Source organism: Oncorhynchus nerka, unplaced genomic scaffold (genome assembly GCF_034236695.1).
Source record: "Oncorhynchus nerka isolate Pitt River unplaced genomic scaffold, Oner_Uvic_2.0 unplaced_scaffold_3___fragment_2___debris, whole genome shotgun sequence".
Classification (NCBI taxonomy): domain Eukaryota; kingdom Metazoa; phylum Chordata; class Actinopteri; order Salmoniformes; family Salmonidae; genus Oncorhynchus; species Oncorhynchus nerka.
Window position 1 is genome coordinate 274394 of NW_027040481.1, and position 15634 is coordinate 290027.

A 15634-nucleotide genomic window follows, 5' to 3' on the forward strand; every position below is an offset into this window, starting at 1 on the left:
GGGCACCGGTTTTGAGGTAATTGAGGTAATATGTACATGTAGGTAGAGTTATTAAAGTGACTATGCATAGATAATAACAGAGCAGCAGCGTGGGGGGGGGGGGGGGGGGGGAATAGTCTGGGTAGCCTTTTGATTAGCAGTTCAGGAGTCTTATGGCTTGGGGGTAGAAGCTGTTTAGAAGCCTCTTGGACCTAGACTTGGCGCTCCGGTACCACTTGCCGTGCTGTAGCAGAGAGAACAGTCTATGACTAGGGTGGCTGGAGTCTTTGGACCCATGCCAAATCTTTTCAGTCTCCCGAGGGGGAATAAGTTTTGTTGTGCCCTCTTCACAACTGTCTTGGTGTGGTGTGCTTGGACCACGTTAGTTTGTTGGTGATATAGACGCCAAGGAAACTCTCAACCTGCTCCACTACAGCCCCGTCAATGAGAATGGGGGCTTGCTTGGTACTATAGGTTGTCTCATCGTTGTCAGTGGTCACTGTTGTGTCATCAGCAAACTTAATGATGATGTTGGAGTCGTGCCTGGCCGTGCAGTCATGAGTGAACAGAGGTTACAGGAGCGGACTGGGCATTCACCCCTAAGGGGCCCCCGTGTTGAGGATCAGCATGGCGGATGTGTTGTTACCTACCCTTACCACCTGGGGCGGTCCATCAGGAAGTCCAGGATCCCGTTGCAGAGGGAGGTGTTTTAGTCCCAGGATCCTTAGTACCTTCAAAGCTCATCACTAAACTATGGTATTGAACGCTGAGTCAATGAATAGCATTCTCACATAGGTGTTCCTTTTGTCCAGGTGTGAAAGGGCAGTGTGGAGTGCAATTTGAGATTGCATCATCTGTGGATCTGTTGGCGCGGTATACAAATTGGAGTGGATCTAGGGTTTCTGGGATAATGGTGTTGTGAGCCATGACCAACCTTTCAATGCATTTCATGGCTACAGATATGAGTGCTACGGGTCGGTAGTCATTTAGGCAGGTTACCTTAGTGTTCTTGGGCACAGGGACTATGGTGGTCTGATTGAAACATGTTGGTATTACAGACTCAGATAGGGAGAAGTTGAAAATGTCAGTGAAGACACTTTCCGGATGGTCAGGGCATGCTCAGAGTACACGTCCTGGTAATCCGTCTGCCCCAGTGCCTTGTGAATATTGACCTGTTTAAAGGTCTTCCTCACATCGGCTGCGGAGAGCTTAATCACACGGTCATCTGGAACAGCTGATGCTCTCATGCGTGTTTCAGTGTGATTTGCCTAAGCGAGCATAGAAGTTATTTAGCTCTTCTGGTAGGCTTGTGTCACTGGGCAGCTCTTGGCTGTGCTTCCCTTTGTAGTCTGTAGTAGTTTGCAAACCCTGCCACATCCGACGCTCGTCGGAGCCGATGTAGTACGATTCAATCTTAGTCCTGTATTGACGCTTTGCCTGTTTGATGGTTCGTCGCAGGGCATAGCGGGATTTCTTATAAGCTTCCGGGTTAGAGTCCTGCTCCTTGAAAGCGGCAGCTCTACCCTTTTGCTCAGTGCGAATGTTGCCTGTAATCCATGGCTTCTGGTTGGCATATATATGTACAGTCACTGTGGGGAAGACGTCCTCGATGCAGGCTATGTCCTGATTTTAATTGAGCGCCACTTGAGGGAAACTATCCTACTGTACAGTGGAAATTGAGTTTTATTATGTGTTTAACATTATGAGTTGAGTATGGTGCTTATTATGCCAGTCAGGTTCCGCCGTGGCGTTGATGGTTTAATTGTTTCTGTGTTCAGAGAACTCCCGGGTAAGCCTGCAGTTAACTCCCAAATTGATGAGCCTGGTTGAGTAATAAAGCCTTCAACTCGCACAAACAGTCTATAAAGACGGTTATAAACTGCAGGCCTGCCATAGCAGTCACCTTTCCACACTGACTTACATGTTTTTGATTTATCCTTCATGAAAATTAATATCTTACTGTCATTTTGGCTGGTCTGAAGCCAGTGATTGATTGAGGGACAATGTCATCATGTTGGGGTATGAGTGTGACATGTATTGGTGTTGTCTTACACCCCACCCCCCTTTTTGTCCATCAGGTCTCCTGTGATGGCTGGCGGACTCTTTGCCGTGGACAGGAAGTGGTTCTGGGAGTTGGGAGGATATGACACGGGACTGGAGATCTGGGGAGGAGAGCAGTACGAAATCTCTTTCAAGGTAAAACGCCACAATGACAATGGACACTAAGATGGCAAAGTTGTTTTTGGGAAGATGCCCTTATTGACTTACAGCAGTGTTCTTTGATCTTTAGTCCTGGAAATACACAGGAGGTTCAGGCTTTTGTTCCAGCCCAGTACTACTGTAACACTTCATAATAAAGGGCCTGATAATAATTTGCCCGATAGGTGCAGTGAAATGTTGTTTTACAGGGTCAGCCATAGTACTACAGCAGCCTTGGGCACATCGACACATTTTACACCTTGTTGGCTCGGGTATTCCAATCAGTGACCTTTCAGTTGCTTGCCCAATGCGCTAACCGCTGAGTCAGGTGTGTCAGTGCTGGGATGGAACAAAGGTTTGCACACCCCGATTGACGAACCGTCACACCATCAACAAGCTGAAGCCACCACTGCCAAGTTTTTATCAGAAACCCATTAACTAACTAGCTTTAAGGCAATGGTGGAAGTTGGTATTCAGATTTCACCTCATGTTTCAATCATTCTGGTTCAAATCCGCTCTGCTGCTCGGGGAACTCCTACATCCATCATACTCAGAAACCATATTAGATTATGCTTTAGAGTTCTGCCTCACTATGAATTATTCCATAGGATAGCCATTTATTATGCGGACTCTCGCTGCATGTAAAGCACTAGTCTCTCCACTGTCTCCCAACTCCGGCCCTTCCTTTCCCCTTTGGAGCTAAAGTTTTTTGGAAAGCTCATCAAAATAATTAAATTGTGGTTTTAAAACCACAAGGCTCTTACAGACTCACTTATATTCAGCTCACTGATACTGCCAGTGTTCGTAAAAGTCAGCAGAAAGTTGAAGTGGCACTCCTCTGCTTGGCTAAATACTGCATTAGAACATGAAAACCTAGGTAACGTTTGGGGAGCAGATCAACCCATCCTCTCATCAAATTAGAGGTTGATTTGCCATCTGGGCCCTTGACAGTTCTCAGCCCTGGTCTGGATATAGGAGTCCAAAATGTTAGAAGCGACCCTTCATTTAGATAATTCTGGAGGCTTTTACCAATGTAATGCTGTCTCTCTCAACTGTTGGAATTCAGAGAGAAGCGGATAATAAAACCATGGCCAAGACCAGAGAATATTCGGTTCATTGTTGTCAGATAATACTTTGGTAACACAGGCAGTGAATTTCTTAGTAAGTTGTATTTTGAAACTTTCTAAGCTACATCAGGGTTTTTGTTTGCTAGATCTTCTTAATTATGTACAGTTGAAGTCAGAAGTTTACATACACTTAGGTTGGAGTCATTAAAATGAGTTTTTCAACCACTCCACAAATTTGTTGTTAACAAACTATAGTTTTGGCAAGTCGGTTAGGACATCTACTTTGTGCATGACGCAAGTCATTTTTCCAACAATTGTTTACAGACAGATCATTTCACTTATAATTCACTGTATCACAATTCCAGTGGGTCAGAAGTTTACATACACTAACTTGACTATGCCTTTAAACAGATTTGAAAATTCCAGAAAATGATATCATGGCTTTAGAAGCTTCTGATAGGCTAATTGACATCATTTGAGTCAATTGGAGGTGTACCTGTGGATGTATTTCAAGGCCTACCTTCAAACTCAGTGCCTCTTTGCTTGACATGGGAAAATCAAAAGAAATTAGCCAAGCCCTCAGAAAACAAATTGTAGACCTCCACAAGTCTGGTTCATCCTTGGGAACAATTTCCAAACGTCTGAAGGTACCGCATTCATCTGTACAAACAATAGTACGCAAGTATAAACACCATGGACCATGCAGCCGTCATACTGCTCAGGAAGGATACGCGTTCTGTCTTCTAGAGATGCGTTCTTGTGAATGATCTTGTGAAGATGCTGGAGGAAACAGGTACAAAAGTCTCTATATCCACAGTACAACGAATCCTATATTGACATAACCTGAAAGGCCGCTCAGCAAAGAAGAAGTCACTGCACCAAAACCGCCATAAAAGAGATTGTACTTTTTGGAGAAATGTCCTCTGGTCTGATGAAACAAACTGTTTGAACTGTTTGACCATAATGACCATTGTTATGTTTGGAGGAAAAAGGGGGATGCTTGCAGACGAAGAACACCATCCCAACCGTGAAGCACGGGGGTTGCAGCATCATGTTGTGGAGGTGCTTTGCTGCAGGAGGGACTGGTGCACTTCACAAAATAGATGGCATCATGAGGCGGGAAAATTATGTGGATATATTGAAACAACATCTCAAGACATCAGTCAGGAAGTTAAAGCTTGGTCGCAAATGGGTCTTCCAAATGGACAATGACCCTAAGCATACTTACAAAGTTGTGGCAAAATGGCTTAAGGACAACAAAGTCAATGTATTGGAGTGGGCATCACAAAGCCCTGGCCTCAATCCTATAGAACATTTTTGGGCAGAACTGAAAAGGCATGTGCGAGCAATGAGGCCTGCAAACCTGACTCAGTTACACCAGCTCTGTCAGGAGGAATGGGCCAAAATCCACCCAAATTATTGTGGGAAGCTTGTGGAAGGCTCTCCGAAACATTTGACCCAAGTTAAACAAACAATTTAAAGGCGATGCTACCAAATACTAATTGAGTTTTTGTAAACATCTGACCCACTGGGAATGTGATGAAAGAAATAAAAGCTGGTAATAAATCATTCTCTCTACTATTATTCTGACATTTCACATTCTTAAAATAAAGTGGTGATCCTAACTGACCTAAAACAGGGATTTTTTACTAAGATTAAATGTCAGGAATTGTGAAAAACTGAGTTTAAATGTATTTGGCTAAGGTGTATATAACTTCTGACTTCAACTGTATCTACTGTTGCTAATTGGAATCCTGAGGTGTTTTTCTGATACTGTAAGTATGGTTGTTTTATCTAAAACCAAAGACAAGGGTGAGGTAACCACAAAATTAAAATAACTCTGAATAGCGTTTTATGTTTGCAAAACCCACCCCTCAGTTGACGAACGCATATACAGTGGGGAGAACAAGTATTTGATACACTGCCGATTTTGCAGGTTTTCCTACTTACAAAGCATGTAGAGGTCTGTAATTTTTGTCATAGGTGCACTTCAACTGTGAGAGACAGAATCTAAAACAAAAATCCAGAAAATCACATTGTATGATTTTTATATAATTACTTAGCATTTTATTGCATGACACAAGTATTTGATACATCAGAAAAGCAGAACTTAATATTTGGTACAGAAATCGTTGTTTGCAATTAGAGATCATACGTTTCCTTTAGTTCTTGACCAGGTTTGTCCACACTGCAGCAGGGATTTTGGCCCACTCCTCCATACAGACCTTCTCCAGATCCTTCAGGTTTTGGGGCTGTCGCTGGGCAATACGGACTTTCAGCTCCCTCCAAAGATGTTCTATTGGGTTCATGTTTGGAGACTGGCTAGGCCACTCCAGGACCTTGAGATGCTTCTTACGGAGCCTTAGTTGCCCTGGCTGTGTGTTTCGGGATGGCCATTGGCAAACTTCAGATGGGCCTGGACATGAGCAGGGGGACCTTGCGTGCGCTGCAGGATTTTAATCCATGACGGCGTAGTGTGTTACTAATGGTTTTCTTTGAGAATGTGGTCCCAGCTCTCTTCAGGTCATTGACCAGGTCCTGCCGTGTACTTCTGGGCTGATCCCTCACCTTCCTCATGATCATTGATGCCCCACGAGGTGAGATCTTGCATGTAGCCCCAGACCGAGGGTGATTGACCGTCATCTTGAACTTCTTCCATTTTCTAATAATTGCGGCAACAGCTGTTGCCTTCTCACCAAGCTGCTTGCCTATTGTCCTGTAGCCCATCCCAGCCATGTGCAGGTCTACAATTTTATCCCCAATGTCCTTACACAGCTCTCTGGTCTTGGCCATTGTGGAGAGGTTGGAGTCTGTTTGATTGAGTGTGTGGACAGGTAACAAGTTCAAACAGGTGCAGTTAATACAGGTAATGAGTGGAGAACAGGAGGGCTTAAAGAAAAACTAACAGGTCTGTGAGAGCCGTAATTCTTACTGGTTGGTAGGTGATCAAATACTTATGTCATGCAATAAAATGCAAATTAATTACTTAAAAATCATACAATGTGATTTTCTGGATTTTTGTTTTAGATTCCATCTCTCACAGTTGAAGTGTACCTATGATAAAAATTACAGACCTCTACATGCTTTGTAAGTAGGAAAACCTGGAAAATCGGCAGTGTATCAAATACTTGTTCTCCCCACTGTATGTTAGGCCCCGATGTGGGCAGAGAGAGATTGAGGTGTGCCTTATTAAAGATCATTGACTGTAGTGTGTGATAGGTTCTGTATTATCGGCTGCCCACCCTGCTCTGTATCACAGGGGTTTTGGAGGTCATCAGTAGAGGTGGAGGGATCAGCAGTTCTGCACTCTAATCCACTGGCAGCACTCTGCTAGAACTCTTGATCCACTTTCTCAACAAAAAAAACAACAGAAATATCTTATTTACATAAGTATTCAGACACTTTACTATGACTCGAAATTGAGATCCGGTGCATCCTCCTTCCAATGACACACAATACCCCATAATGACAAATACTTATTTACATAAGTATTCCGACCCTTTGCTATGAGACTCTCAATTGAGCTCAGGTGCATCCTGTTTCCATTGATCATCCTTGAGATATTTCTACAACTTGATTGGAGTCCACCTGTATTAAATTCAATTGATTGGACACGATTTGGAAAGGCACACTTCTGTCTATAAAAGGTAAAAGGTCCCACAGTTGACAGTGCATGTCACCGCAAAAACCAAGCCATGAGGTCAAATGAATTGTCTGTAGAGCTCTGAGCCAGGATTGTGTCGAGGCACAGATCTGGGGAAGAGTCCCCAAGAACACAGTGCCCTCCATCATTCTTAAATGAAGAAGTTTAGAACCACCAAGACTCTTCCTAGAGCTGACTGCCCGGCCAATCTGAGCAATCCGGGGAGAAGGGTGTTAGTCAAGGAAATGACCAAGAACCCGATGGTCACGCTGACAGAGCTCTAGACTTCCTTTGTGGAGATGGGAGAGCCTTCCAGAAAGACAACCATCTCTGCAGCACTCCACCAATCAGGCCTTTATGGTAGAAGGCACTCCTCAGTAAAAGGCACATGACAGCCCGCTTGGAGTGTTCCAAAAGGCACCTAAAGGACTCTCAGACCATGAGAAACAAGATTTTCTGGTCTGATGAAACCATGATTAAACTATTTGGCCTGAATGCCAAGCATCACATTTGGAGGAAACCTGGCACCATCCCTACAGTGAAGCATGGTGGTGGCAGCATCATGCTGTGAGGATGTTTTTCAGCGGCAGGGGCAGGAAGACTAGTCAGGATCGAGGCAAAGATGAACGGAGCAAAGTACATAGAGATCCTTCTCCATAGCTCTCAGGACCTCAGACTGTGGCGACGGTTCACCTTCCAACAGGACAATGACCCTAAGCATACAGCCAAGACAACACAATGCAGGAGTGGCTTTGGGACAAGTCTCTAAATGTCCTTGAGGGGTCCAGCCAGAGCCCGGACTTGAACCCGGTCAAACATCTCTGAGAGACCTGAAAACAGCTGTGCAGCTCCCCATCCAACCTGACAGAGCTTGAGAGGTTCTGCAGAGAAGGGGACAAACTCTCCAAATACAGGTGTGCCAAGCTTGTATCGTCATACCCAAGAAGACTTGAGGCTGTAGTCGGTGCCAAAGGTGCTTCATCAAAGTACTGAGTAAAGGGTTTGAATACTTATGGAAATATGATATTTCTGTTTTTGTTTTTTTAATATACCTGTTTTAAACCTATTTCTGGGGGTTTTAAAAATATACCTGTTCTAAACCTGTTTTGATTGGTCATTATGGGGTCTTGTTTATAATTGAGGGGCAAAAAAAACGATTTAATCAATTTTAGAATAAGGCTAAAATGTAACAAAATGTGGAAAAAGTCAAGGGTTCTGAATACTTTCCGAAGACACTGTATGTTGTAATCGCCTGATGTTTAAGGTTGTAATTGGGGGTACGCTAATCTGATCCCAAATCTGTGGTTAAAGAGAATGTGTATATAGTATAATGCCAACACCAGTATGTGGCTCTGGATACTGCCACATCTTGCCGTCTAATTAGCCTACCACCTGACAGAGACATACAAAAAGTGTAATTGATTACTTACCCAACCTTAATTTCAAAACCTTTTTATTTATTTGATCTCCTTGAGCGATTCAAAGTATCAGAGTAATTGCAGAAGATTATTTTGGCATCATCTCTAACTCATTGCCGCTCTGCCAAAATGTTGGGTTGTGGGTTAATCACAGCTCCACAGTCGTACTAGTGACCTCATTCCAGGGTCAGTCAGTAGGCGTATCCCCTCCTCAGCCTGGCCTCCAGAGCCTCTACTGTGTGTGACATCTGTGTGATGTGTGTGTGCACGTGTACACTTGCATGAGTACGTGCCTCTTTCCATGCCTCTACAAGTTGTGATGTATATTTAATGCTCTGTTGCCCTTCTCCGTGAACACCAGGACTCACCTGCCCAGCCCCAGACGCCTTTAACATTCATCTGGCATTAGCCCATCTAACAAGGAACCTTAGTCAGCAAAAACTACACAAAGTATTTCCTCCCATTCTTGCTCTTCCCCTTGCTTTTACTCTGTTATGCCCTCTTCCTTTCTGTGTTTCTCTTTCTCTACCCTTGTCTTTTGTCCATCATTTTCTTTTTTCTTCGATAATAAACCAATTAGGCACATTTGGGCAGTCTTGATACAACATCTTGAACAGATATGCAATGGTTCATTGGATCCATCTTAAACTTTGCACATACACTACTGCCATCTAGTGGCCAAAATCTAAATTGTGCCTGGGCTGGAATAATACATTATGGCCTTTCAAAGTTGATGGTACAAAAAAAATGCATGTTTTTTTCTTTGCAATATATTTGACCAGATCTAATGTGTTATATTCTCCTACATTAATTTCACATTTCCACAAACTTTAAAGTGTTTCATTTCAAATGGTATCAATAATATGCATATCCTTGCTTCAGGTCCTGAGCTACAGGCAGTTAGTTACATTTGGGTATGTCATTTTAGGCAACAACAAAAAAAAATGTTTAAAGGGGCGGATCCTTGAGGTTTTTTAAGTGAGAATACTTTTGAGGCACACACAAATGGAGGATTACAAATCAGAATGAGGAGTTTCCACGTGATGGTGCCTCCGACAACCTTTTGTCCCTTTCAGGCCTGCAGCACAAAGTTCACAGTAGACTTGTTTTGGCCCATGGCTCAAAGCTTTCACCTAACCCAGAAGAGTCAACCTGAAGTATGTCACATTCACACAGTGACATTTCAGGCCTGCCTTTAGCATCATGCTGTCTTCTACAGTCAGGTTTTTCCTTCCTTCTTAGTCATATGTCTGTCCAAAGAGGCCCATGAGGCATTTATAATAGTCTTGTTCTCTGTGTAGTGATGTCACTGTATAGCTATTGTGCCTCCCTGCTACCTTTATCCGTCATCCCTCTTAGAGAACAACCGATAATCGTCCGAGACAATATATCAGGCTGATATTGGACTTATCGGCTATCGGCTGTCGGCCCTTCTATCGGCTTAGCCGATAGTCCCTCTACACAGCAAAGCTGCTACTATGCCAGCCGCCACTCATCGCCTGAGCCATGAGCACTGAACAATGCCAAGGAATGTCTTGGTGGGAAAATCAGCAGCAGCAAACTAGCTCATTCTCCAACAGACACGTGCAGTATTAAAGAAAAGGATGAATTGGCACAGTGACCAAAATCAAACTCCTGTTGCAAATATTAGTTTAGTTAATTCACTAATAAATAAAGCTTATGTTGACATGTCCGAACATGCATGCAATAAGCAAGCTAGCTAAGCAGATAGCTATGTTACCTTTTAGCGAAGATTACCATAACTAATCCGTTCATCTGCGGTGTTAGTTTGCTAGCTATATTAGCTACTATGCCATGGTGCTGAGATATGAGATAGGAGCTAATAACCAACATAGCTAGCTAACATTAGCTGGTTATCATTCTGCACATGCATCATGTTTCGGGAACGAGCAATCTGACTTGCGATGTAATGTTATCTATTTACTGGTGTGCTGATCTGACCAACTGCAATCGTATCTGTAAATTCACGGTTGCAAGTCGGATTAGATGATTGTCGTAATAGGGAAAGGAGAAACTGTTTTAAAATGCCTAAATAAATGTTGGCCATGAAGCTTGCCTGTTTGTAATCCTAAAAAACATAAATTCATTAGTTACCTGGTTTTCATTCAGCCATTCCTATGGGGAAAGAATAGGGTTTTGGGATAACCGTTGAAAATTGGGTCTGAGGTTAAAACAGGCTTAGAAGATCTTATACGTTTTGTTCTATGACATATCAGTCAATTTAACAAGACATTTATGAATTATAAAGCCTTTGTGCTTTTTTGGATTACATACATTTTTTTTAATTCACAAAGAGATGTTGGCGGATGAAGATTATCTCATAGAGCAAAACGTGTAAGATCTCTTAAACCTGTGTTTAACACAGACCTTACTTTTTTTTCGACAAAAACAACATTTTCCCATAGGCTTTGTCCAACACATTTTTCCTACCCTCCCTCTCCTTGTTAGATATTATGCACATTTATGGCTTGGTAGCAAATGTCATCGCCGTTGAGCTAGTTCTCATAGTAACAGTAAACGGCACCAAGTGATATGAGCGATGAAGGGAGATGTGTAAAAAAAGGGAGCTGAGTTACAGCCTCTATCCAATCGTAGCAGTAGGATCAAGTTACAACCCGTCCATTTCTTGGCAAATGTCTAAACTAGCCAATTGAGTTGTTTCAAATTTTGTCCTGGCAACTGAGATGTTTAGGGGTGCGTCCTGACAGCTGGAAAAATATACTTTTTCCCGATCACAAATCATGTTACGTAGGAGCTATTTGAATTGAAAATATGTTATTTTATATTCTCAAACAGCAGTGCCTATATGTCCTTCCATACAGGCGTGACATCCTGGAGTGATGCTTCTATGCAAATGTTGTTGATCATTAGGCTAATGTAAGTCCCAAATGGAAGGAAAACAGATTGTTGTCTGTAGCACCATAGACTCCACTGATCAGCCTAAACAAGCTCAATCACTCAATCCATACACACACTCCTATTGAATATTCTTTCACCTGTATTGTTTGTAGACCAATGCCATCTTAATTTACCCAGTTTATCAAGAGAATTACAATTCAAATAAAAGTATTAACATTGTTATTTACTTAGATTGGTATTTAAAAAACTAAGTAAAATGTATGGTTTTTGAAATATTATGATATTGAATATCGCCCTAAAATATTGGCCATCAGCTTCCTTGACCCCAAAAATCCATATTGGTCTTTCTCTAATTCCTCCATTCCTCCCTCTGGAACCACTCTCTTTCTCCCTCCCTGCTTTCCTAGTACCTGTCAGCCTCTCATGTCCTCATACTGTTTACAGCTGCACACCACAGGCACACACTGACACAGGAGACACACCCACTAACACTGCAGTGATGCCCTGACCCCCACACAGCTGGCTGTGTTAAACCTCTCTCCTTCTACCTTGTCCGCCCTCTCTCGCTGTCTCTCCACAGGTGTGGATGTGTGGCGGGCGTATGGAGGACATCCCGTGCTCCAGGGTGGGTCACATCTACAGGAAGTACGTCCCCTACAAGGTCCCTGGCGGGGTCAGCCTGGCTAGGGTGAGTGTTGGTTCCTAGACCCTCCTTTTCCTCTTTTCTCCTCTAGAAAAGGATTTACAAAGAAAAACATACTACAGTATATCATGCAGACCTGCTAACCTGTATGCATTTTGTGTACCATGCACGCAATTTGAGGTTCATGTACGGTATCAATCTTGCTAACTTGAGGCAAGTTTTTTTATTTGTATTTTTTATTAAGCTTACTGCCCTGCTTTTATGTGCACTTGCTCTAATATGTGCAGGGTTCTGCCGGTTCTTGCATTTTTTCCCCACTCGTTAAATAGCTTGACCAACAACATCTCTGCTCCTGAACGTGTGTGTATGTGTAGCCTATTTAGCAGGCGGCACATGCTTTGATATCGGCGAGCACATTGACAAGGAAGCGTACAGTGTTGCGGTAGTTCAGTGTGCGTTGTGCGTGGATAGAAGTGAGAGCTTTTCCGCTAATACCGTCCTTCACAGAAAGTTATGTTAGACTTAATTAATCAGTATTTGATCTGTCCTCCTTATATTACTGTATGTCAACAGAAGGCTGCTAATGATGTGATAATAGCCTAGTCAGTTCACCAATGACAACAAGGCATATTAAATTAATTGTAGACCTATCTGAGAAGGAAGATTTGATGGACTAGATCAGGTATGGAGATCTGAAACAAGCTCATATATTTAGGCCTAATTCAGTTTTATATTCCAAATACAGTAGACTGCTACATTGCATCCGGTAATTGAATGATTCTGAATTTTTCCCCAAACAAAACTGAGAAGCCAGTTCACATTTTAGATATCCAAGATGGCGTAGCAGTCAGACGTCTTTGTCTTTGTCTTGTCTCGTCCCATGTGTATATATATTTTTCTTCACGTTCTTTTTAATATTTTTCCTAAACCTCAACTTCAAAATACTCTCCTGCAACACGCCTCACCCAATGTGGTGTGGATTTGTGTTTTTTTTATTTTAAATTTAAGTGTTTCTATTTACCTCCAGACTTGAATACCTCAACTGAAGCTAGCTAGCTAACTAGCGACCAGCTATCGCCAGTTCGTACAACGCGTTTCAAACCAGAGCATACCGGACCTATTTTTCTCTCCATATCCCCGAATTCCTACCACAAACTCTGAACCTTTTCATCTAGATCATCACAGCTAGCTAACCGCAACCAGGGTTGACTACTCCTTGCTAACGTTTCCGAACGTTTCCGTCCTGGAGCTAGCACCAACTAGCCTGGGGCTAACCCCTGCAAGAACTATCTCCCGGCTCACTCCTGGGCTACAATATCCGGACCCCTTCTACTGCCGGTACGGGGCACGGAACCCCGCCGATCCTCTACGACTGGAATAACGACATAATCTGCCAGAGGATTTCAACAGGCCCCTCAGGTGCAACGCCCGCTGAAAGCCCATTCTGCTAACCTGCTAGCTACCTAGAGCTTTAAAAACAGACCTACCCCCATCGCGACGTCCCCCAAAGGCTAACTTGCTAGCCCCGGTCTACTAACTGCTAGCCCCTGCTAACTGCTTGCTTGCCTGCCCCGGTCTGCTAACTGCTAGCCCCTGCTAACTGCTTGCTTGCTAACCCGGTCTGCTAACTGCTAGCTTGTTTAGTCCCGGCCTACTAACTGTTAGCGTGTTAGCATCGGCCTGATAACTGTCTGAATCGCCATGTTCCCAGTCAGCCCAACCACTCACTGGATCCATATGTTCACTTGGATATGCATGCCTCACTCTAATATCAATATGCCTCGTCCATTACTGTCCTGGTTAGTGATTACTGTCTTATTTCACTGTAGAGCCTCTAGCCCTGCTCAATATGCCTTAACCAACCATGTTGTTCCACCTCCTACATATGCGATGACATCACCTGGTTTAAACGTCTCTAGAGACTATATCTCCCTCATCATTACTCAATGCCTAGGTTTACCTCCAATGTACTCACATCCTACCTTACCTTAGTCTGTACACTATGCCTGTAATCTATGTTATTGTGCCCAGAAACCTGCTCCTTTTACTCTCTGTTCTGAACGTGCTAGACGGCCAGTTCGTATAGCATTTAGCCGTACCCTTATCCTACTTCTCTGTTCTTCTGGTGATGTAGAGGTTAATCCAGGTCCTGCAGTGCCTAGCTCCACTCCCACTCCCCAGGTACTCTCATTTGTTGACTTCTGTAACCGTAAAAGCCTTGGTTTCATGCATGTTAACATTAGAAGCCTACTCCCTAAGTTTGTTTTACTCACTGCTTCAGCACACTCAGCCAACCCGGATGTCTTAGTCGTGTCTGAATCCTGGCTTAGGAAAACCACCAAAAACCTTGAACTCTCCATCACTAACTATAGCATTTTCCGTCAAGATAGAACTGCCTAAGGGGGCAGTGTTGCAATCTACTGCAAAGATAGCCTGCAGAGTTCTGTATTACTATCCAAATCTGTACCCAAACAAATCGAGCTTCTACTTCTAAAAATGCACCTTTCCAGTAACAAGTCTCTCACTGTTGCCGCTTGCTATAGACATCCCAGCTGTGCTCTCGACACCATATGAGAATTGATTGCCCCCCCCATCTATCTTCTGAGCTCGTGCTACTAGGTGACCTAAACTGGGACATGCTTAACACTCCGGCCATCCTACAATCCAAGCTTGATGCCCTCAATCTCACACAAATTATAAATGAACCTACCAGGTACAACTCCAAATCCGTAAACACGGGCACCCTCACAGATGTCATCCTAACTAACTCACCCTCCAAATACACCTCTGCTGTTTTCAATCAAGATCTCAGCGATCTCTGCCTCATTGCCTGCATCCGTAATGGGTCAGTGGTCAAATGGCTTCCACTCATCACTGTCAAACGCTCCTTAATTAAAACACTTCTGCGAGCAGGCCTTTCTAATTGACCTGGCCGGGGTATCCTGGAATGACATTGACCTCATCCCGTCAGTAGATGATGCCTGGCTATTCTTTAAAAGTGCCTTCCTCACCAGCTTAAATAAGCACGCCCCATTCAAAAAATGTAGAACTAGGAATAGATATAGTCCTTGGTTCACTCCAGACCTGTCTGCCCTTGACCAGCACAAAAACATCCTGTGGCGTTCTGCATTAGCATCAAATAGCCCCCGTGATATGCAAGTTTTCAGGGAAGTTAGGAACAAATATACACAGGCAGTTAGGAAAGCTACGGCTAGCTTTTTCAAACAGAAATTTGCATCCTGTAGAACAAACTCAAAAAAAGTTCTGGGATACTGTAAAATCCATGGAGAATAAGATCACCTCCTCCCAGCTGCCCACTGCTCTGAGGCTAGGAAACACTGTCACCACCGATAAATCCACTATAATTGAGAATTTCAATAATCTGGACCCTCTCTTTCTAAAATTATCTGCTGAAATTGTTGCAACTCCTATTACTAGCCTGTTAAAACCTCTTAGTCCGCCCCATCCCGCATGCGGTATCGTTACTACAGCCTCAAGCTCATTACCATAACGCAACGTTAGCGATTTTTAAAAATCGCAAATGAAACGAAATAAATATGCCTGTTCTCAAGCTTATCCTTTTCTTAACAATCCTGTCGTCTCAGATTTTCAAAATATGCTTTAGAACCAGAGAAAATCACTAATTTGTGTAAGAGTGGTGATAGCTAGCTTAGCGTTAGCATGAGCATTTAGCACGCAACATATTCACAAAAACCAGCCAAGGAATCAAATAAAATAATTTACCTTTGAAGAACTTCAGATGTTTCAATGAGGAGACTCTCAGTTACATAGCAGATGTCCAGTT

General features: G+C 43.2%; 1 protein-coding gene across 1 annotated transcript in view; it reads left to right on the top strand.

Annotated features, from left to right (window-relative positions):
- Positions 1-15634, top strand: part of LOC115135931 (polypeptide N-acetylgalactosaminyltransferase 10-like) — a 110038-nt gene that overhangs the window by 77868 nt on the left and 16536 nt on the right. The window contains exons 7-8 of the mRNA XM_029671161.2: positions 2058-2175; positions 11767-11874. Coding sequence (XP_029527021.1) covers positions 2058-2175; positions 11767-11874 — 226 coding nt within the window. The remainder of the gene's footprint in view (positions 1-2057; positions 2176-11766; positions 11875-15634) is intronic.